We start from the raw sequence: 22,814 nt of genomic DNA, 5'->3' as shown, positions 1-22,814 counted from the left end.
AAATGAAAAAAAAAAAAAAAAGATGAATTCATTTCCCATTCGTGAGGTCGTAGAAATATCTATATGAAATTTTGAAATTTGTAAAAGAAGTAAAAGCAGGCAATGTATATTACGAATACTAAATGAATATACACATACACCATATAAATGTAGAATAATATAGAGATCCATATATGAATCACTCCACAATACTAATAAACTTCAGATCAGTATGTCCACTTTTACCAGTACCAACTGACCCAGTTTCCCCGCCATCACCTCCAAAACTAGTAGCCCCAACACTCGAAACCCCGGTACCAATAGATACTGCTTGACTGGTGCTACTACTACGTCTAGCAATTCCAAGACTTCGCATGCTTTTAGGAAATAACTTGGACGCTTTGGAAGAACTTTTTTCTACTCCCCCTCCCACAGTGGTCGCCGATGATGATAAGTTATGGGAATGCGCGCTGGCACCACCTTGGCTAGATTGTTCATCATTGAGGTCTTGATCTGTCATGGTAGAGTCAATATCTGGACTATAATCAATGATTGCATTCTCTAAAGAAGAAGTCGACCCGCCTGACGGTAGCATTTCCGCAAGACTAGCAGCCACATCATTTTTGTTAGATTTGGAGAAAGAAAAGATGCTCTTTCGCTTCTTTTGCGTTGGCAGCGACACTACCGAGGCACTTGGGGGCGAATTCAATTGAATATCCGGAATCGAAATGGGTTGTGGCACGCTAGGAGAAATTGGCAGGACAATTTCCGAACCCATACCTAATGGACTCGCCACGGTAACCGAATGTTGTTTATCCTTTTCACGACGGAAGAATGGTATTCTGCTGGCAGAGCTCGGGCTTTTTGGTGTCCCTAACAGTGGAGATTCTGGTTCATCTTTCACGGTGTCGACAATGCTGCCATTATTATTAGGGTTCAGACCACGGTTTATGTGGAATAGTGACCAACTAGTACCAGCAGAGTTAGCAACTTGCGGTTGTGACACCGTTGAAATATTAGCATTAGCAGAATCATGACTGGTGATTGGTAATAGCTGATTAGAAGACGTTGGATAGAACATAGACAAAGATGTCGAACTTTGATCAGGATGGGTTGGGGCAGCCCAAGGGTTGATATTGGCAGTATGGAACGACTGTGGAATCAGAATACCACTGTTGATACTACCGCTTCTGTCACGTCCCACCCTAAGCGATGATGATGGGGCAAAAAATTGTGATAACGATTCGTCATATCCCATAGGAGCACTGGTAGTGTTAGATTCAGAATTTGTCATTGGATAACCCATTGCTTCTGTGGTGGTGTTAAGGGAAAGAACTGGAGTTAATTTCGCCAGTTCATTTTTGCGGCCAAAGAAGCGGCTCATCCGGATACCACCAGACTCTGCTTTATCAAGTCCATCCACATTATTATTCTCAGATTTCCCATCATCATCGGTTGTAGATGCATTTCTCTTGTGACCAAAGAACCTGCTGGAATTACCATTGGCCGATGGCGGTGGCAGAATATCAATCTCTGGGAAGAAGTTTGCATTAGTCACCATCTCCACACCATTTTCAAGCTGAAGTTCTGAGGTGCCCACAAAATTTGCAATACTTGAATTAGGAACCCCGTTGACGTGTCCTGTGACACCACTGGACAATCGTCTGTTGAAGCTAAAAAGCCGTTTTGGCGAAAATGCTGAAGTAATTGAACTGGAATGGCCATTTGCATCATCTTTAGGTTGGTCCAAAGTTACCACTTGCGTGATTGGAGAGTCGCCGCCTCCTGATAAACGGTTACGCTTTTGCAAATGAAGCCTGTGATTTTGATGGTGTTGATCACCACCAGAAGAGGCTGATATGCTGCTAGTTTGACTGAATCCACTAAATGATCTCTCATGATTTTTAAATTGTGGATTTAACGCCAGGGTATTGATATCAGTTGATGAATTATCCAGAGGGCTCATACTATCAAGAGCTATACCAGAACTTGAAGTTCTCATCACAGGATCAACTGATGCGACATGCGAATTTGTCAATACCGGGGTACTAATAGTGTTCAAAAACTGTGTATTGGTGGTCGTGGAAACTGGGCCAGTTTCAATGTTATGGCGGTACTGACGGAAATCTTCAATAAGATTCTCACTTAGACCATTATCGAAAAGATTTGCAGGGAGATACGTTTCTACCGATGGTGATTCCAATGGATCACGAGAATCAATACCCATTTTATTATTACTGAACATTGGTGTGCTTTGGTTGGTCATGAGCTTGTTCCCATCAAGTATTGAATTCCAGACACCATCATTTGAGGTATCAGCTCCAGTAAAGATCCTCAAATCTGAGTTATAATTGGCTTGCGAATTCTGAATCATGTTGGTTGAGCTCTGGCTTTGAGGTACTTGTGACAGAGATAATTGCGGTAACGAGCTGGTACCTAAGATCACGTTGTTATTATTATTTGGTGTTGAACCATTACTGTTACTGGTGAAAGCTGACAATTGGTTTTGGGGTAGTTGGAGTTGTTGTTGTAATTGCTGCTGTATTTGCTGCTGTTGAATCTTTTGTTGTTGTTCTAATTCACTAGCTTCGCGGTTGATTGTATCAAGTTTTCTGTCCACCGTTCTTTGAGTTAATTTGGCTAACCGCTCCTTGGCTTCATGGAAAGTACCATAAACACTGGTGCAATGTGTAACTTCGCGCTGCTGATCTATGTACCATTGCTTCTCAGAAGTAATATCAATAGTGACTTCAGGCGCCACAAGATCATAAATCGTCTGATCAAGTTCTTTGAGAGTTTCGAGAGATGACTGAATAGCTTTATTATCTTTTAAATTAGTTGGAAACTTTTTAAACAATGCTGCGATTTCATCGTACGATTTTTCCTTCTGACGGCGCTGCTGGTTTTTACTTCTGACCAACTCTTCAAGTTTAGAGTTTTCTAATTGTGATTGTTTAACTTCTGTCATAAGCACAGATATCACACCTTCAAGCTTCTTCTTTCTAGATGGGCCTTCAACCTCAATGGATCGTTGTTTATTTTCAAAAAATTTCATTTGTTCACTCCACCATTCCATCTCCTTATTTTTAGATTTCATATCAGTTTCTAGCATTTTGATTTCATTTTGTATGGTATCTAATTCTTTCTTTGCATATCTTGCGTTTTCTTCTAAAACTTTTCCCTGAGCACGAATTGAATGCCTGGTACGATCACCACTTCTCTTCATTTCCCTTTGACGATCTCTCTCTTCTGTGAAAAAAGTTTTCTTCTCTTGGAACTCCTTTATAGCCGTAGATTGTTGTTCTATAATGATTCGGAGATCTTCTTGGCCTTCTTCTAAAGTTCTTCTAAGCTCCTCAATCTCAATGAAAAATCTTTCGCGTATATCTTCCTTTGACAGAGAATGGGTTACAGTGCCATTACCATGGCCATTTGCAATGACTAAGGGCGAAATCCCACCAACAGCCATGAGAGTATTTGATCTTGATCGGAAAGCATTGGCAGCGCCGTGACGCTTCACGTCAAGATGCGAGTCGGTAGTCAAGAAAGTCACAATATTTTTTGGGTTCTCAAGACCATTGGCAACATAGGCGCTGGACCTAAGAGTTTTCACATAAACAGTGGCACTTTTTGATCTGAAACCAGCAGAGTTCTTGGCCACAACGTCGATTTGATAAAAGGAATCCGGACGCAAACTTCGTAACACACAACTGGTTTGATTGTAGTCGGCAACCCCAATTAATGCTCCATTAAGATGAATTTCATGATGAGTTCCAGATTCAAAGGTTGGATCCCAACGGAAGGAGACTCTGGAAGGAGTGAGCTCGTTGATAGAAACGATAGGCACTCGAGGAACATTGACGGCAAGACCCTTTATAAGCTTGATAATTGGGATGGCGTAGATGGCGCGAAGCCGGGACCAGAGCCATAATAGTGCAAGAGCCACACAAATAAATTGCGCAATCATTCAGGATGATTCTTTGCGGGTAGTGTTGTGCTATATTAACTCGTTTGGTTTCTGTTGATGAGTCGTTCTGCTACTGCTACTTCTTCTTTCAGCGTCAGTGATATTTTATCGCCCAGCTCAGAAGGCTCATAACCAAAGGACGGGAAAAAAATCCCTTCAAACTGGACCGATGACAGAACGCGGGAACTTCCAAATAGGACGTGTTGCAATTAAACTAAACAAAAAGATGTCCTCTCTCAGTGATACGGTGGTTTCTGCTGCCATTAATCGGCCCTTGTCGTTCAAGAACCCAAAATACAATCCTCTGCGTCGTCACAAGCCTCATCGTCAGTTGGTTCTGGATGAACAAAAGAGACTCGCCACACTCACCCTTCCTGTTGACGCCGTTACCTACTTCTCAGTAGAAGCATACCCACCGTTGAGACCACAAAAACATTATTGCGATATCACTGGGCTCAAAGGACACTACAAGGCCCCATCGAGTGGACTACGGTTTGCCAACGCCGAAGTTTACCAGGTAGTGCGCACCATGGCCCAAGGGGTGGACCAGCAATACTTGGAGCTCAGAAACGCCAACGTTGTTCTTAAATGATCTACTTGTACTCATAAATGTTCTGTAATATATATATATATCTTTTTCTCTATTATTCAATTCGCCTTCTTTCATGAGAGAAATACAAGCTTTGGTTGCTCTTGTAGTGTATGTAGCGCGGTTAGTTGTTTCAGGGTGCCATGGACATAAACCAAAGATTTTAAAGAGGGAATCCGCCCTTAATCCATAACATACTCACACGTCCAGCAACAACACAACCGCTCCACAGTCTCTCCTTTCACTCATTTCATGGAAGTTGTTGTATTATAGAAAACATCTTTGTTTGGTTGCTTTCAATCTTTACCATCTTCTTTCACTATCCTTCGTTATTTATTTTATGGACACACAGCTCATTCGTTAATTAAGCATCTTGGACCATCACTCTCCGGCTTGTACCATATATATTCAGCTCCTTCAATGAGCTTTGCTATCCCCAAACCAATCCTTTTTCCCCAGGAGCTTATCCTCAAGCTCACTCCAGTAAGGCTGTGTGTTTTACTACCCACGAATCCTTCCTCGTTAGGTATTTCTATACCATTCCAAGAAATTCTGCAACAACCTTCGCCATCTTGTTTATTCGACTTCTATGCAAAATCTGATCATCAATATTGTCTTGTTTATCTTACGACCCTCAGAATTATTGTCATCCCATTTGCCGAGAAATCTTTCCAGCTTTCCTATGCCTTTGGGCTACCAATAAAACAGGTTGAAAAATGCCTGATTGGCAATCCTGATTCGTCGGTTGAGATATTGTTCCATGCCCAAAACCTGAACTTGGGGTTATCTTATTCTAGGCTTCTAATATCATCTAAATCTCGCCGAAGAACAATTGATATTGCATCACTTATTAGCGCTATAAGATATGCCCATGCAGTGGGTAAACAATTACCAAAAATCCTCAAAGAAACTGGCACATCGAAAACACCAAGTTCTCCATATGACCATGATACGATTCCTATTCTTGACACAGGCTACGATTTATTTTATCATCAACTAGATCCAAAACTTCAACTTTCACATGGCCAACTAATATTTCCCGAGCAACCAATAGATGATATAGACAATAGTCTTCCATCTTATTCTGAGTCTGAGCAGGCTGTTGGCGCTTACTTCAAAGATTTGGGCCTTTTGAACCAGATTGTCATTCGTGACATGGCGTATCTCGAAAATATTCAACGTCTTTCTGAATGGGCTCCTCCTCAAGTTTTTGATTATTATTATGACCAGGATCTTAGCTCCGAATTTCGCCCATTCATGTTTATATCAGCGGATGATCTGAGTTATGGTAACTATTACTACAAGTTTTTAGCAGAAAATGCTCTCCGATACTCCGAAAGAAACGTAGATGATATCGTCCAGGTCATTTATGACAATCTACAGGCCAGTCAGCCTCCGGAACCTGAACAACCTCTTGTTACTTCCTCCAAAGACTCAACTCCTCAATCGACTCCTCATAAATTGCCAGAAAACTCAAATTCAACACAACCAACTCATTTATTACATCGTCTTTTGTCATCATCCAGCCTTTCTAGAAACGAATCGTTACATCGCCTCATGACAACATCAAGCCGGGGCGCTCGAACATCGCTAGCCACCAATACTACCATAGTTTTGGGTGATGGTGATGATACTGAAGTTTCTAGATATACCAATAATACATCTACAAATCCTCGTTATAATCATATATCAACAACTAGCAGTGTCGGCAATATCCAAGATCTAATTGCTTGTGATGAAGATACCAGAGGTACTGAATTGGAAATGAAAAATGAAAATGTTGATGATAAGCACAATGGGCTAAAATTTTCAAAGGAAAATCCAGATGAACAAACCGCCATTACTGCCGCAGCAAAGAAACTCGATATCTCACATAATGTTGATTCTGATGATGATAGCAATCTGGTTGACTTTTTCACTGCGGAAGGGTATTCTCGTATTACTGCTTTCTTAGATGACTCCTCTGTATCATTAAACAGCGGTATTTTAGAGGAAGATGATGAAGTAAAGCATCTTCAAGAAGCAATGATATCTTCCAGGATTCATGATAATGAGGTGGAATATTTCTTCAGTGAAGATGAGAAACAATTAGATTCACAAATCAATAATCTGGCTCCACCTCAACCAATTTTTCCTCAACAGTATCTAGAAGATTATCCCAAATCCACCATTTCATCTCTGGTACGTGACGATCTAAACCCAATCTTTTCACACAACACCACCACATCACTTAGTTCTCCAACTCCATCAGATGTCAATCTGTCATTTTCTTTTGATAATTTGTCAAAAATTCGTCAACTGTCTTTAGCTTCAAATTCACGAAATAATTCATCGGGACCAATGCAACATAGGGATTTCCTCCTTAATAATAATAAATTTCTTGAGGATGCCACTGACCAGAGCATGAACACTTATCTCAATCGTGATCCTGCTCAAATGCCATCTAACTCTCCTATTAATTCACCCGCTCTTACAAATTTATATTGGCCGTCTGCTCCAAAAGGGCTCAATTTTTTTAATAAGAGGTCTGAACCAGCTAGTCCTCTGATTCCTTCTACATTTGATGGATCTTCCCTTAATAACAAAAATCTAAAGCCTCTTGAGTCAGATTACTTCAAAGCTCCAGAGCCCGTTGTTAATGATGATGAGGCATGTGAATTTAAAAATGATTCAAGCAATGTATCAGGTTGCGTGTCAGTTACTGATAACCAGCAATCTGCATCTCTCAAAAATGAATTTTCTACACCTCAGCTCCGGTCTCTTGGATCATCATTGAATGTTAAATCTCTTTTCGAGGTATTTTCTATAACTTCAGACAAGAGTGATTTGGTAAGTGATCATACCCTCTTAGGAAGAAACTTGCAGCCTAAAATCAATAGCAACACTACAGCAACTATTTGCGCTAATAATCAAACACCTTTGACCTCCAAGTCTAAGATTGATATTGTTGCTCCTGTTTGCGATGGGCAGGAACTCTTCAATATGAAGGATGTCTCTGGTGATACATTGCCTGCTAACCAAAAAAATGGCATGGACAGTATGGACAGCACAGGTAGCGCTGGTACAAATGGAAATGATTCTTTAGAATATGAAAATCAAAAAATTCTGCCACATGGATTGCTGATGACTTTCAAAAGTATCAACGCCCAAATTAATAAATTTACCAGCAATTCTATCAAACCAAGCATATCACTGTTTACAAAAGAGATTTCGGGTTTCACATCTTCCAAATCAAATAACCTAACCATCCATCATAACTCCAAAGGCAATCATATGACTTACTTGAGACATAAAAAGTCTTCGCTTGCTGTCGAGAAAACATCTCATAGCCCTTCTCCACTGGCATCACATTCCGTCTCTGGTTGTGGCTCTGCTGTTTCTGGTTCTGCTACTTCTGGATTATCTCCGTATGGGTTGAATGAGTCAAGCTCGTCTTCCATGATCTCATCTACTGGTACCTCTCTGGTTGATGTATGTCCATTCTATTTTGATCCTGGGAACCCATATTCTGATATTGTCAATAATCGTGTGAAGTATCACCCAGCACGTCAAAAGAAGAGAAAAATCAGCAACCTCCAGAACCCAGTCATAAATAACGGAGAAGATAAAATTAATAACGGGGCTTCCAATGAAAATGGAAAGAAGTCTATAAAGCAGAGCCTCTCAAATATGAATCTTCGGAATCTTTTCTAATTCTATATTTTGTTCAATCATATATCAAGGTGTTTTGTTTTTTCGTGAGCACAAAAGATCTATTGCCAGAAATTTCTGTTAAAGAAAGTTACACCGATGATTTTTTTGATGGCGTGTTTCCGCCACCTTATCATTTTTTCTTCTCATGAATTAAGATTTTTAATTATTCGCTGTCATTTCATTTGAGTTTCTTTTTTTTTTTTATTATTACATCATAGACTTTTGGTACGTTTCTGTTTCTCATGTTCTTATTTTTTTTTTATTAACGTTTTCATGTTCTTCATTTTCTTGACAAGTTCTTCATCTTGGAATCATCATTGGTATTCCTCTTTTAATCGCTGCACAGTCATTTCATGTACTATCATAAATTCGTAACTGGGCATTAGTTTCCTTTGATTATTGATCAATTACAAGTTCGCGTTTATTATTATCTATATTCTAGGCCAGACGGGGAAGGTATGCGTATGTATCCCGAGCATACCAGATGAGACGTGAAACTGACCCTTTATCTAACAACAGACCTGAGTACAGACATGGTTTATAGTTACGGATACCCGTAGTTGACTTGTATACTAATATTCCCAATCAGGAAATGGTATACCAATAGTGCGGGTGTTGTCGGTGTCAAGTCAACATGAGCGAAGCGGTGATTATTGATAAGCCAGAGGTGATCACCATGGTGGCCAGCCAGCGGGTTACAGAATGGGGTTGTTTCGAATGAATATACACTGCTTTGTTTCCTTATTTGCAACAGTTGCAATGTATTGACATGAATTCTCTCAGAAGAAAGATTTCTCAACCACCCACACGGCGGTGTCTCACCTCAGCCAAAACAAACACTCGGCTTCTTCCCTACAAAAAAAAAAGCGCCCCAAATAAGATGCCCATAAAAAGAAATGAAATGAGATAAAATCCTCCCCGGGTCAGCCATAATATATATTTGACGGAGGTGTATTTATTTGGCTATTTTTTTTTTTTTCTTCTTCTTCTTCTTCTTATCCTGAAACATTATCTCTGTCTGCTTTCTATTCGCCCTAATTTTGTTTGCGTTGCTGATCCGTAAATCTTTGACTTGGTCGGCTGACCCATCGATTTAGTTAAGCATCCATTCATTTAGCCCTTTTTCAAGGTATGCTTTGTGCTATATATGTATATATATACGCTAGGCACTTCTTCTTCTTATTGGCATTATTATTATTATTGTCCATTTTAATCACTATTTTTTAATACAGCCCTCCATATCGCAGTTTCAAAATGATCTCGTTTCCAAAGTTTGGCCAATACACCAGCCAGTCATATACAAACCACCAATCACCTCCAACGTCATCAACAAGAAGGCTGACCTCATCTTCATTATCGACAACATCAACAACATCGTCCAGCAGCCCCTCGTTCAAACCAACAAAACTGCGGAAACTGAAGAAACTGATCCTCATGGCATTACTATACTACAACAATACCGATTCTTTTTCTAGGAACTTTGATCTGCCATTCACCAACGTCTACGAGTTCAGTCATTTTTACAAACTCATCATTCCTTGGGACCAGTTACTGCCAATAGACCCCAATTATGACCTTGGGCCAGCCAATTTCCCCAATGAAAAATATATTTCCAAATACTTTGAGAAATTAGGTCTTGATATCAAAGGTCAAGATATCCACAGGCCTTATGAATTTGGTTATTTCAAGTTGATGATCCCATCTGACTGTCATAATTACAACCTTTCCATTAAAAACTATTCCAAAAAAGATCGGCGGCGGAACTCGTTGCAATTAAAGTACCAAGAAGACCATGATTACTCAGACGAATCAGGACTCGTCATTTTAGACGATAACTGTTTTAACTGTGAACCGCAACTAAAGTCCCCACTAAGAAAAGCCACCCCGACTTTTAATCCTAAATTGAAGTTGAAGTACGGTGCCAAATGCGGATACTGCTCGAAATTCGTACCTTTGGTAAATGAATCAGCAGAAGGTGGGTTCTTATCGTACCTTGATTATTTCCGTCATTGGATGCTGGATCATTTTCATGTCGATACTTTATAAATAACACAGTGTTCTAATTCTCATGTTATTGTTGTTGTTGTTTCTTTTACTGTGTTTTCTTTCTCCGTGGGCCAGGCCTAACATTATCAAGTTTTCGCTATAGCCAGCTATGTGTCTCAGATGGCCGTGACGCAACCCACGTTATATTATTATCACTATACTATTAGATTATTATTGCTATACATTTTCCTCCAAAAACTGCTAATAATTTACAGCTTAATTATTAATCACCCTCTTATCATTTTTATATATAATTATATTTAAAAATAAATTACATGGTTTGCTGAGAGACCCATAATCCCCGGAGTCAACTAATATTCTTCAATCCAGGATTAATGGTGACGGTAAAAATCGGTCAAAATAATGGTCTCAGAAGCGAATCAAAAAAACTTTTTTTTTTTAACAATCTGACTTTGGTCCCTCGGTTTCAATATAGCTGTAGTCTTCTTTGTCATTTCAAATCACTAACAATGTGAACTGGAACTTCAAGATATTTAGAAGTAATTCAAATGAAAAGCTTCCTTATAGTGGTTATCTTACAATATATATGTCTCTCCATCAGGGATATAAAAATAGGAAAAGTCTCATTAACATACAACTAATATACAATAATAAATACGTAAACGGCATTCGAAAAGAAACAACAAAAAAGGCTATAAAGTAATAAGATCAATTTCCATCTGATTCAGAGGTTGAGACATCTGTCATTCCATCGTCGCATTCAGCAATGCTTTCAGTTTTTCCATTGTTTATGCGACTAGTATCCTGCTCCGATGAAAGTACACTCATGTCTTCATCGCCATCCTGGTCAATGACTCGTTCCTTTTTCTTTTCTTTAAATTTTCCATGGGCAAATTGAAACTCGTTTTTCAACTTTCTCTTTCCCAAATCATTGGCAGTAGTGCTATACTTTGGTCTGAATTGAATCTTAGAAGGCGATTTCTCTTGGCTGGCAGCTGCTCTTTTTATCGGGTTCATTTCATGGAGCTCTAGTTCATCTTCATTTGAGGAGGAAACTTCTGTACTAGCGCTCTCACTAGCATTGGTACTAGCCTCAGTTTTATTCCCTTCTCCATCGCTATATTCTTCATACCCAGATTTCGTTGAGCTCATGGAGAATGGAACCTCCTTCTTTCGAGTAATCACCCTATTCCTGAATGGATTGATCTTTCTAGAGAGTTCAGGCTTGTCTTTCTTCTTTGATTTTGTTTTCATTTTTCTTTTTTTCGCTCCGTTTTTACCCTGTGAAGATTCTCCCGTTGGTTCCTCCCCTTCACTCATAGTCTCATCATCCTCTTCATCCTCGTCCTCATCAATAATGGTTTTCTGGACTTTGGAATGTAAGACATCTTTATCATTGATAATTTCAATAACTTCATTATCATCAATGTCAATATCTGCTCCTTCTAAAAATTCAATTAACTTAGCAATCATCTGTTTTTTGGAATTTACAAGTCTGAGGGCAGTATATTGCACTTTGGCCAAGTCCTGTTGGTACTGATCTTTTATTGCTGACACGCTATCCGTTAACTCTTTTATTTTCCTATCTTGTACTTTCTGAGTAATTTGGTATTTCAATTTGTCAAAAACATGTCTCTTGTTCTCCTCGCACGACGCAATAGCATATCCAGTCAGTCCCGGAAGCTCATCAGTATCAATCGGATCCCCTTTGGAATCAACCAACTCATCATCAAATCCTAATGTGAATTCACAAACATGTTTATCCACACTGAGAAATGAAAAAACGCTTTTCCTTTCTGATTTAACCGGGGATGGGTTCTTCTTCCCCTTCGATCTCATGTTGAGCCATAATTTGTAATGACTGGTCCCTCCAGGAAGGACAATAAGCTCCGATTCCAAAAAATAGCCTCCCAACATATTTTCTTCGTCCAATCCGTAATCCTCGACTGACTTATCATAATGGAGTAATAGTCTTCTAAATATTTCTCTGAATTGCTCAAGGCTAATATTCTGCAGCATTTCATCGGACAAAGCACGGTACGAACGATCCAATTCTCGCTCTTTAAGAGTCCTGTTTAAGTAAAACATGCCATCTGCAGCAATAACAATATTGATATCTATATGGCTCACCTTATCCCGCTCATTAGGGAAAGCATATAATAATGCCAGTTTCTGTGCCTTTAAAAGGACCAAATCAACATCATCATGTTCATCAGAAAGAATCCCTGGATCACCTGAGCAATGAGGTTAGTGAAAAAGACAAGAAAAAACTGCAACAAACAGGAAGCTCAAATAAATAAACACATACCAACAAGTCTAAATGGTATAGCTTGAATATGGCTCATCTTTGAATTAATCAATCGGATACTTGATCGTGGTTGAAGATGATGCTCTCCACAAAATTGCCTTTCAGATGTACCCCGATATACACGTGACTTTAAAGGCCCCGTTAGGATGGTATATTGCAACTATATGATTAAAGGAAATCCCTATGTTGTCCTTTTCCATTTATTTTTTGTTCCACCCTATGCCCTATTAGATTAGATCTAGTTGGACTGCCAAAATAATAGCAATATATTTTTCTATTTCCTGTTTTAATTACTCTTTGATCGCAAGAGCTGAGTAATTATTCAATCAAGCAATTGGTTTCATTTCACCCACTCACTAAATTCTAACATAGATATCCAAGAAATGATACTATGTCATCATGCGGAGATCCCTTTCTACCTACAAAAGTAGTAAGCTACAGCAGAAGAAACAGAAGAGAAAGAAAAAAATATAACATAACATTTAAAAAAATAATACAAATTTCGAAAATAATAATCAATATAGTTATAGTAAAACTGGTCATCCCTAGAAAAAAAAAATCACTGATTATTCGACCTACTTCTAGTGGCAATCAATTGATTGGCAACATTCACCCCTGGAATGTCCAAAGATGCTCTTCCCCTAACGTACGACATCGTTGGTTCCAATTCATCATTGCCCAACATCTCTGACCGAGTAAAGTCTAACGAGGTTCTACCACGACTTTTTGCCTTACCCTTGTTTCTATTGAAAACTCCGGTAGCGCTGTTGGCGATTCTTTCAGTCAAATTCTTCTTTCCTCCAGAATTATCAATATAATCCATTTGAATCTCCTGGGTGTGCACTGACCGGCTATCATCATCCAAATACGTGCCTACCTCGATATCAGCAGAATCATTGAACTTCATTTGGTTTTCAGTGAAAGCATCTTGGCTATATTTGCTGATTTTTTTCTTGCTCAAATCAGTTGGGTCGTAATCATCAGGATATTGGCTGAAGTCACCACGAGCCGCACATTCTCTGATGATATCAATATCCTTAGGATTAAGCAATCTCTGCAACGAGTCATAGGAGAATCTAGGTAATAAACAAATAACGATCCCAATAAAGAAACAAGCCCAGAATGAAGTAGCTCCATATATCTGGGCGGCAGACTTGTAAAATTCTCCAGAATACGTGCTAGAAGACCAAACACCTGTCCAACCAAAAATCACTAAAATCGATAACGAGCAGAACAATAAAGAAATCCAATCCCATCTATATTGATGCATCAAGATGTAAATATCGCAAGCTGATGCAGAAATGGCCACCACAAATGAACCCATCCAGTATCTATGAATCAATGTTAACCCATTAGAACCAATAAACCCACCTTTACAATACACGAGATATGGGAAGAAGAACGAAATCACAGATTGGTACAACGCGTCAAACATATACCATAAGAATTTATGAGGACTCCATTCGCTTCTCAAGATACCACTTCTATATAGTTGTGGAACCAAGAGAGAGATAACATCGCTGACATCTTGATCAAACACCCCTAATAAAATGACTGGTAAAGAAGTGAATGCCAAGTTATAGAACATCAAATAGGTATACTCAAACAAATAAGAACCATCAAAATTACTGTAAATCCCGAACCAAAATAATGCTAGCGTGAAAATGACGTTTTTGAAAAAGAAACATGGAATCATTTCTGCCAACCGTTTGTATGACCATCTACCATGAACTAATAATAATCTAACCAAAAACCTGAATTGACCAACTGCATAATCTGAAGACATAACCGCTTGTCTACCTTCCTCACCAGCAATACCCACGCCAACATCAGCAGATTGAATCATAGCAACATCATTAGAACCATCTCCAATAGCCAAAGTCATAACATCAAGGGTTTCCTTAACCAAGGTGACCACTGCAGCCTTTTGAGCTGGAGAAACACGGCAACACAAAACAGCTTTGCATCGTTTACACAATAATAAGAACTTCATTCTCAATTTTGAGTTTAATGCAATTTTGAGAGCACTACCGTCAATGATTAACCCAAAATTACCAGTTGGCGGGTTGTGGTCATCTTTGGCGTAATGTAACTCTTCCATAGAACCAGTCATCAGAAATTTCTCTTGCAAGTATTTGTCGATCAACGCAGCAACAACTTTCTGAGGAGCCCTTTCTCCTGATAACTTTTCCGCATCTTCACCACTGTCTTTAATGACAAGAAGATCCATGTCATTGTTCAATAAATTACATGAAAACCCAATGTTGATGGCTGTTTCAACTTTGTCACCAGTCAAGACCCAAAGCTTAATACCAGCTCTGCCCAAAAGAGCAATGGAATCACTAACCCCGTCTTGTAATCTATCTTCAATAGCGGTACCACCAAGTAAAATCAATTCCCTTTCGATTTGATCAGCAACTTCTTCCATTTTCTCTTCTCTACCCTCAATGGCAGCAGAAGCATCTTCGTGAAGCTTATTCCAAGCAAGATATTCGTCCCATTCAATTTCTTTATGAGAAATACAAAGAGTTCTTAAACCTTCTGTGGCGTACTGTTCTAAATGCAAAGCCGTCTTTTCTAACAATTTTTGATCCGATTCTTTTTTCAACCGACCATAAATGATCGAATCAGCACCTTTACAAATTAATAATGCTTTTGGTTTGCCATTAGGATCTTTAGCAGGGATTTTGATGATGGCACTCATTCTCTTTCTGGTAGAATTGAATTCCAAAGTATTCAAAATTTGAAATTCCTTTTGAACACCATGAACTTCAAGGATTACACCTTTTTTAGTTCTGGAAATAAATGCAAATCCAACGTCTCTGGAAGTACCTACCAAGGCACTTTCATCCGGAGATTGGGCTTTCAAGGCAATACGGCCCGGATGTTTCTTATCAGGTTCAGCTAACACGGAATGACAAAGAGCCAAGCAAAGCATAAAATGCTCAGTGGCCCTCTTTTGCTCGTCCCCTCTATTTCCTTGTAAATCTTTAACGAATTCACTAGAAATAAAGGTGATTTCATCTTCAATCAATTGAGAATTTTTACCTAATTTGTGTAGCTCATTAATCATGATTTCCTTATCATTGGAAATTGCAGCTCTTTCAATTTCACCTTCGGTTTCCACATCAATCCCTTGTCTTTTTCTCAACCCGGCCAAGGCTTCAGTATAGGCCTTACCGTAAGAAACTCCATTAATCGAACATTTTTTAAATTCCATAACGTTTTGGGTCAACGTCCCAGTCTTGTCACTAAAGATGTACTCAATCTGACCCAAGTCATCTGAGATAGTCCAAGATTTCGGAGTACATGGAAAATCTAATTTATCATAATACATTTTCACATCTGAGTAAATGAAAAATGCTTGAGCAGTCTTAATAATTTCGATGGAAATATAAAGCGAGATTGGAACCAAAGATTGATACAAAATAACGGCAACAAAAAACGTCACAATACCATTGAGAGTCGGCGTGCTGGCAATAGTACCGAACTCATAATAATCCCGCGACACCGAAGACTTATTATAATACACACCATTAACGATCCCGGCAATAATACACAACACAAAAAGTAAAGCAAAGTTTAAAAGAACTGAGAAATTCAACTCTCTTGATATTCTGGAAACTTTCGTTGGAGTAACACCTGCGTTCAACATAATTTTGGTGTCATCACCAGTGAAAATCACCATCCCAATAACCCATTTTGTATTTCTTAAAGAGCACCCTCTAAGTAACATATTATTGATATTAATTGGGTCATTCACTACTTCGCCATCATCATTATGATATTTGAAAACACCCTGATAAGAATATAAATTGGCGTGAGGACCTTCACTTTCTACCCAAAATTTGGCTTGTTCACAATCTACTGAATGCTTTAAATCAGCGGTACATTTCAAAGACTGTCGGACTTTCAAATTGGTTTCACCATCTAAATTCTTAGTTTCCACATAACAAGCACCATCACCATCAGCGGTAGACAAAATCACCACGTCGGCAGGAATTTCATCATTATTATGAATTCTGATGATATCCCCAACGCCAATTTCTTTCCAATAACCTTTTTCAAAACGGGCGCGTCCGTTTGTTGGTAAAGACTTGTCAATAACTGATGGTCCTGCAAAAGGGTTCGTTGGTTTTTGTTCACTAATGAAAGTTGTATCACTTGTTCTGACAGATTTGAGCTCTTCCATTGGAATACTCTTACCATTATTATAAGGCGCTTGAGTTTCGAAACTCTCGAAGGATTTGCGCTGGTCAATGGCACCATCATCAATTTTTTTCTCTTTCTTCAATTTCTCAAGTCTTCTTTGTTCCTTTATTTCTTCATTAAACAAACTTTTACTGAAACCAATAAATCTGAATAATAATCGCGAATTTAGTTTTTTGAATCTTCTCCAAAGTGATACGTTGTCAGTCGAAACATTAGGATTATCTATACCTTTTAAAATATGAGTGATGGTATTATTCAATTCCATATCCGATCCAGTTCTTCTTGAATCTTCAATCGCATCCTTGATTGCCGTAAGACACACAATAACAATCAATGGAACAGTAGATAATCCAGGATTGGGAACCCCAAAAATTGAGAAGAATCCCAAGATAATCAAGACCAAGAAATAAATATTTGCAATGTTGGCGAATTGAAGATAAAGATTTTTAGGAATAAACGTGAGTGGAGTATACTTAGTTGTCTTGATCTTGTTACGGGCATAGTCAACAATTGGAAGACCTTCATCATCTACCATTTCTCTCGGTAGTGGGGAATTAAAGTAGATATTTCTTAATTCCGAACTTCTATTCTTTTCGTCTTTATTGTCATCATCATTTGAGTTTATATTATTATCAGTATTCTGATGGCCCAACCAGTGCTTTTCAGAATTGCCCGACGATTTTCTGGCCACGGAAGTTTTTTTGAAAGTATTTTTTCTTCCCATGCCTTCAGGATCCTGTTTCCAACGCAAGGTTTTGGCCCTGACAGGTTTCTTTGGTTTACCTGACTTATGTCGTTGAGTACCCCATCGACTTTTTTTCATTATTGTCCCGTTTCTTGCCAAATGATTACTTGCGTCACTTAAGCTTCCATTAGTTGTTCCCACTTCGGATAAAGAATATTCCATAGGTTCACGATTAAAGCTGACGACTGATTCGTCTTCCTTTAGACTCCCTAGCCCGAAAGTATTTATCTGATGCTTGCTTGTGAGATTTTTTCTTGGTGGCTCAAAATTACCGGGGTCAAAATGTTCTCGCTGACTAAATGAAAATTCGGAAACTGTTGGTGATGTCACAGATTGAGAAAAGCCATACTCGGCATCAGTATTTTGGGCATTATAGACCCCTGATTTCCTTCTACTGTCTTTATTATTGTTGTTCCGGATAATATTATCATTATTATTGTCGTTTTCATCAAAAGATCTCTCGTGGAACTCAAAACTGTCGGCATCACTGTCGTCATTTTCGGAGTTGTTGTTTGTGCCGACCCTTGATTCAAAAGGGTTGCTGTAGTTCGGCGATTTAACTAGAGACTCTCGGAAATCCCTAGTGAAACCTTTGTTATTATTGACATTATGATTATTGTTCCCAGCAGTAGGCATCCTTCGAGATATTTATGTGTATAACTATGAGATTGCAAAGTTGGAATCGGAATAGGAAGAGCGTGTGTGTGTGTGTGTGTGTATGTTTTTGTTTTTTCGAACGGTAATCGGCGAAGATTTAGTTAATGAGTGGCTAAGCTGAATATGGAGAAGAAGTTCATATAAGTTATTTGACTCACTGTTTTTTAATGTATTTGCTGAAATGATGAAATTTTTATGTTTCCCGTATGGCGTACCCCAAGTAACACGTAAAACAAAAAAAAAAAAAAAGAGTGGCAGTACTGTTTATGAGGACTCGCTAAAGAACCAAAAGAGCAACGGTATGATTCACCAGAGAATAGTAAGTGAAATAGAATCCAGCTATTTCCGAAGAGGTTATCTCTTTTTGTTCTAAGGGTGTGGCAACAGAGACAGACTCAGATCAATTACAAATCTAGGTTTTGCCAGATCAGTAAATTTTTTGCAGGCACTCTAAAAAAAGAAAAAAAAAAAAAAAAATGCGTGTCGCTACTACTATTGGCACCTCGGTTCTCTACAGCTATTCCCGGTATCCGAGCCAACCGAGCTTCCCGGGGACGAGAAGAAGCCCCAATTCTGGTGGATACAAAACAGTTGCAACTACACAAATTCGGTTATAAATGCTTCGTTATAAATCGTTATGATAATAAAAGGAAAAAAAAAAAAAAGGGCAATAAAATTAATGCTATTATTTTCAAGGAATACCTCCACGGGTTTTAAGTAATTGGTTATTATATCCGAGCGTAGGATTTTTAATTGCAATTCGATGCAATGTAGGTTATTTTACAAATCCAGGAGCCTAACAAACGCAAAGAATAATCAATGCCGTCAAGATGATCCTCTGGAGCTGCCTGTAAGCAAAACCAACTTCTTCTTCTTCCCTTTCTTCTTACCTGGTCCTTTATCCGAATTGGCTTTCTGCTCTTCAATCTTCTTAAGAATATCATCGGTTCTAATTCCTGTTTCGTCATACTCATCATCATCATTTTCTTCGGCGACACTCTTCTTGATTTTTGTCCCCCATACTGTAGTTGTGTATTCTGTAGGGTTCTCATCCGGCTTTGTCTGATCAATTGAATGTTCCTCACCATTAGACAATGGGGTGAAGTCATCAGTTGAAATGTAGTTTTCTAAACCACGATGTTCACTGTTAGGTGAATCATAATAATTGTTCAATTCATACTGACCCCTAGGGTGGAAAAACGCCTCGTTCTCTCGTTCATAAAACTCTCTGGTTTTTATCTCCAAGTTTCTCTCTGCAACTTTCCGGTTATGCTCTTCGATCTGCGATCGCTTCTTATTAGACCTAGATCTGTTAAGGATCTCTCTTTTGAAATTACTGTAAATATTACTTGGTAACTTGAAACTCTTATCATCCTTGTTTCCTAGTAGCCAATTAATTTCCAAAAATGCCAATTCTGTACCAAATGGTAAATGGGAAATATATTTGTATTTCCCCACATTGTGTTCCGTAAGAATCTCTCCATGGACAATATTTTCTACTGGTAACACAAGGGTTGATGGGAAATTGGAGTAATCGGCAAACACAGCTCTAAGAACTTTAACATCTAAAGTCGACAAAAGATATTTGGTTGGAGAGTTGAAACTTGTTTGATAGTAAAAATATGCATTTCCAATATCATATTTTATTGCTTTGTTTTCATTAATGCTTAAATCATTCATCCGGTCCATAATATTTTGCAGGCTAAATGATACATAATCCTCAGTTTCACCAAATGAGCTCTTAATATTTTTGATTTCCCTTTGAATGTTCTCAATTGCCTGCTTGACATATTTGTCATTGTTCGATTCGAACATAACCTGGTCATTCAAAAATTGTTCAGTAATCATTTCAATTTCCTTTTGATATTCATTAATAATAAAGTCCAAATTTCCCTTCATGATTCTTGCGTACGGATACATATTACTATCGAGGTTCTTTTGATCATCTTTAGCACAACACCAGGGAATATCACTCACTTTCTTGAAGTCCGGATTTATAGATGCAGGTAACGCTACCATACTATCATGAGGCTTGACCATAAGTCTCAAAATTGCATCCTCATGAACTTTTGGGGTTTCAAATTGATCTATCTCAATTGAGTTACGGTCGTATAGAACAGGCAAAGTCTCACTAGGCTCAATTTTCACAGCACACAATGGGCAACTTTTCAACATTTTCTTACTGTGTGGATTTTGTGTTTCTTTCTTGTTCTTCTTATCGTCTTCCTGATCCAAGTAAGTTAATAAACAGGTATAACAAAAACAATGACCACAGCTGACCATTCTGATTGCCACCGAGTCTTCTGTTTCGAGACATATAGGACATGCATTGACATTTCTAGTGATAACCCTCAAAATATTATGTTTCTCAATCGGAATATTTGGATCCAATTTCTGGCTCTCATAGCTTCCTCGATGGTCAACGATGAAACGATAATTCACATTAATGAACTGTTCAGGATTTAAATGTAATCCTACCGGTTCAAACCGATTCTTTTTCTTTGGAACCCTTCGCTGACCGCCATTCCATTGTTGTTGCCTTTCAGGAAGTGAAAAGTCTAGCAAATGATTGATGGAAACTCCTTTTCCTCTGTGGCCACCATTACCCCAACCCAATCCTCCTTTTATAATTTCATTGTGTATAAGATCATCTTCGTAATCATTATAATGATCCTGGTTACTCCGTGATGACTGGGAACGTCCCCGGTTTTGACCCCCATTATTCCTATTGCTCTTGAACTTCCGTTTGCCGTTATTCAAAGAGGCTTTCCCGCCATTGGTTTTGCCTTTATTTTCAGATTCCCTAATGTTAGAACTTCCATCGGCAGTATTGTTGGGGCCATTTGCGTCAGACATTTCGAAATAACTTCCACAGACAGAATTTTCTAAACCCGGAAAAGAAGGAAAAATGAAGAAACTCAGAGGTTCTCTATACCGGAAATGTTTTTGATCTTTTTGAGTTAATTCAACTAAAAAAAATATAATTGAAAAAGTCTATCAGGTAAAGCTTAAGCTGAGATGGCAAAGATCTGCAGATGTTTTTTTTTAAAGAGAAAAAAATGACTAGTCACGTTTTTGTATCAATATGTAGCTCCTACTAATCATAACATTTGATTTCTTTCTATTTAACGAGATTGAAAATTTGAAGGTGGGCATTTTTTTGCTTTCAGTTAATTATTGCAATAGATCATTTGTCTTTCAGGAAACTATCTAATCAATCGTCTTCACTAGGTTACTTCGCATGGTTGGATGGACAGCAAGGCACTGGAGATTCTTGGTTTTAGTGACCATCATAACTATCGGTTATTTTCTCTTCAATGAGAATGGAATTCCACAAGTACTTCTTAGGAAAAGAACAATTCAGTTGGAAGACGGATCTACCCGATCTCTATCAGAATCATCAAAGCTTCTTCTAAAGTCTAGAGGCGTCAACTTTTTTGACATAACGGGAATATTTGATAACAAGGAACAGATACCAAAGAAACATTCTGTTTATCCTGCAACTATTGTGAATAAGGGTCTAATAACTGAGTTAGTTTCACTTATAGATATGCAGTCTGTTCACGCTGATATCGCTACATTATCATCATTCTACTCGCGGTATTATAACTCAAAGCATGGGCTCCGCAGTTCCGACTGGTTGTTCGATAGAATAGCATCCAAGATTCGAACATCAGATTTCTCAGACAGGGTCGTTTGTCTGAAATTTTCACATTCTTGGAAGCAATACTCGGTGATAGTTACCTTTAAGGGGCCAAATTATGGGAAACCGGATGATAAAATTACGATTTTTGGATCCCATATTGATTCTACGAATTTGTTATTCCCTCGTTATATTCTGTCACCTGGGGCTGATGATAGTGCATCTGCTGTTGCTACTGTGCTTGAAGTGATATCAAGAATTCTTTCCTCCTCACTAGATCTAAAAAATACTATTGAATTCCACTTCTACAGCGCAGAAGAAGGGGGCTTGCTTGGATCACAAGATATCTTTCAAGATTACTATCAGCGAAATGTACCAGTTATGGCAATGATAAATTTTGATCAAATTGGGTATTCTCAATCAACCCCTTTGCACATCGGAGTAGTTGAAGATTATACAAGTAAATCTCTAAATGATTATATAAAATATATGATCACCGAAGTATGCAGCATCAATTTTGTGGAAACTAAATGTGGATATGCTTGTTCTGATAGTGGAAGTGCTGATAAATTTGGATTCCCTAGTGCTTTGGTCATTGAAGATGAGTACACTAAAATCAACAGATTTGTTCACTCGCCCTTGGATACCATTGATAGACTAAACTTTGATTTGATATTAGAGTTCGTAAAATTGGGAATTGGATGTGTTGTTGAATTAGGATCTTTTTAAAAAGAAAGATTCCAGGTCATTGCATTATATTGTGTTATATCATTATGTTCTACGTTTGATAATATGATAACCGTAAAGGTGTTTCTTCCGACACCAATATTCAAGTAAATTTTGAGAGGAACGTTGCTGTAGCAGAAAACGAAAGGAAAAAAAAAAAAAAAAGGTGGTGAATATATGTAAATAGCTCAAAAAAAAAAAAAGAGAAAAAAAAAGACGATAGTAATGAGAAGCTTAATTAGTTGGATTAGTTAGGTAATAGCGGCAAAGTTAAGATTGTAGGAAAGT

The 22,814-nt window shown here is 38.3% G+C and overlaps 8 protein-coding genes across 8 annotated transcripts; 4 read left to right on the top strand and 4 right to left on the bottom strand. All coding sequences in view use genetic code 12, as the record gives it.

The window, feature by feature from the left end:
* Window positions 1–178: 178 nt before the first annotated feature.
* On the bottom strand, window positions 179–3,946 carry DASC09_037050 (Gta1 protein; the record flags this gene model as incomplete). Its single annotated transcript, XM_064997304.1, has 1 exon — window positions 179–3,946. The coding sequence occupies one exon, from the start codon at window positions 3,944–3,946 to the stop codon at window positions 179–181; it is 3,768 nt and encodes a 1,255-aa protein (XP_064853376.1).
* Window positions 3,947–4,172: 226 nt separating this feature from the next.
* On the top strand, window positions 4,173–4,538 carry IES6 (Ies6p; the record flags this gene model as incomplete). Its single annotated transcript, XM_064997303.1, has 1 exon — window positions 4,173–4,538. One exon carries the CDS (start codon window positions 4,173–4,175, stop codon window positions 4,536–4,538), a length of 366 nt encoding a protein of 121 aa, XP_064853375.1.
* Window positions 4,539–4,955: 417 nt separating this feature from the next.
* On the top strand, window positions 4,956–8,228 carry DASC09_037030 (uncharacterized protein; the record flags this gene model as incomplete). Its single annotated transcript, XM_064997302.1, has 1 exon — window positions 4,956–8,228. The coding sequence occupies one exon, from the start codon at window positions 4,956–4,958 to the stop codon at window positions 8,226–8,228; it is 3,273 nt and encodes a 1,090-aa protein (XP_064853374.1).
* A 1,254-nt stretch (window positions 8,229–9,482) lies between these two features.
* DASC09_037020 (uncharacterized protein) lies at window positions 9,483–10,274 on the top strand (the record flags this gene model as incomplete). The annotated part of the gene is made up of 1 exon (XM_064997301.1): window positions 9,483–10,274. The coding sequence occupies one exon, from the start codon at window positions 9,483–9,485 to the stop codon at window positions 10,272–10,274; it is 792 nt and encodes a 263-aa protein (XP_064853373.1).
* Window positions 10,275–10,943: 669 nt separating this feature from the next.
* DASC09_037010 (uncharacterized protein) lies at window positions 10,944–12,580 on the bottom strand (the record flags this gene model as incomplete). The annotated part of the gene is made up of 2 exons (XM_064997300.1): window positions 10,944–12,469; window positions 12,544–12,580. 2 exons carry the CDS (start codon window positions 12,578–12,580, stop codon window positions 10,944–10,946), a joined length of 1,563 nt encoding a protein of 520 aa, XP_064853372.1.
* A 522-nt stretch (window positions 12,581–13,102) lies between these two features.
* On the bottom strand, window positions 13,103–18,136 carry DASC09_037000 (phospholipid-transporting P-type ATPase; the record flags this gene model as incomplete). Its single annotated transcript, XM_064997299.1, has 1 exon — window positions 13,103–18,136. The coding sequence occupies one exon, from the start codon at window positions 18,134–18,136 to the stop codon at window positions 13,103–13,105; it is 5,034 nt and encodes a 1,677-aa protein (XP_064853371.1).
* Window positions 18,137–18,982: 846 nt separating this feature from the next.
* MAG2 (RING-type E3 ubiquitin transferase MAG2) lies at window positions 18,983–21,013 on the bottom strand (the record flags this gene model as incomplete). Its single annotated transcript, XM_064997298.1, has 1 exon — window positions 18,983–21,013. The coding sequence occupies one exon, from the start codon at window positions 21,011–21,013 to the stop codon at window positions 18,983–18,985; it is 2,031 nt and encodes a 676-aa protein (XP_064853370.1).
* Window positions 21,014–21,398: 385 nt separating this feature from the next.
* DASC09_036980 (putative aminopeptidase) lies at window positions 21,399–22,529 on the top strand (the record flags this gene model as incomplete). The annotated part of the gene is made up of 1 exon (XM_064997297.1): window positions 21,399–22,529. The coding sequence occupies one exon, from the start codon at window positions 21,399–21,401 to the stop codon at window positions 22,527–22,529; it is 1,131 nt and encodes a 376-aa protein (XP_064853369.1).
* Window positions 22,530–22,814: the final 285 nt, after the last annotated feature.

Source organism: Saccharomycopsis crataegensis (assembly GCF_037102585.1).
Source record: "Saccharomycopsis crataegensis DNA, jcf7180000000084, whole genome shotgun sequence".
Classification (NCBI taxonomy): domain Eukaryota; kingdom Fungi; phylum Ascomycota; class Saccharomycetes; order Ascoideales; family Saccharomycopsidaceae; genus Saccharomycopsis; species Saccharomycopsis crataegensis.
The sequence above is the reverse complement of the archived record's forward strand: the minus strand, read 5'-3'. Positions and strand labels throughout refer to the sequence as shown.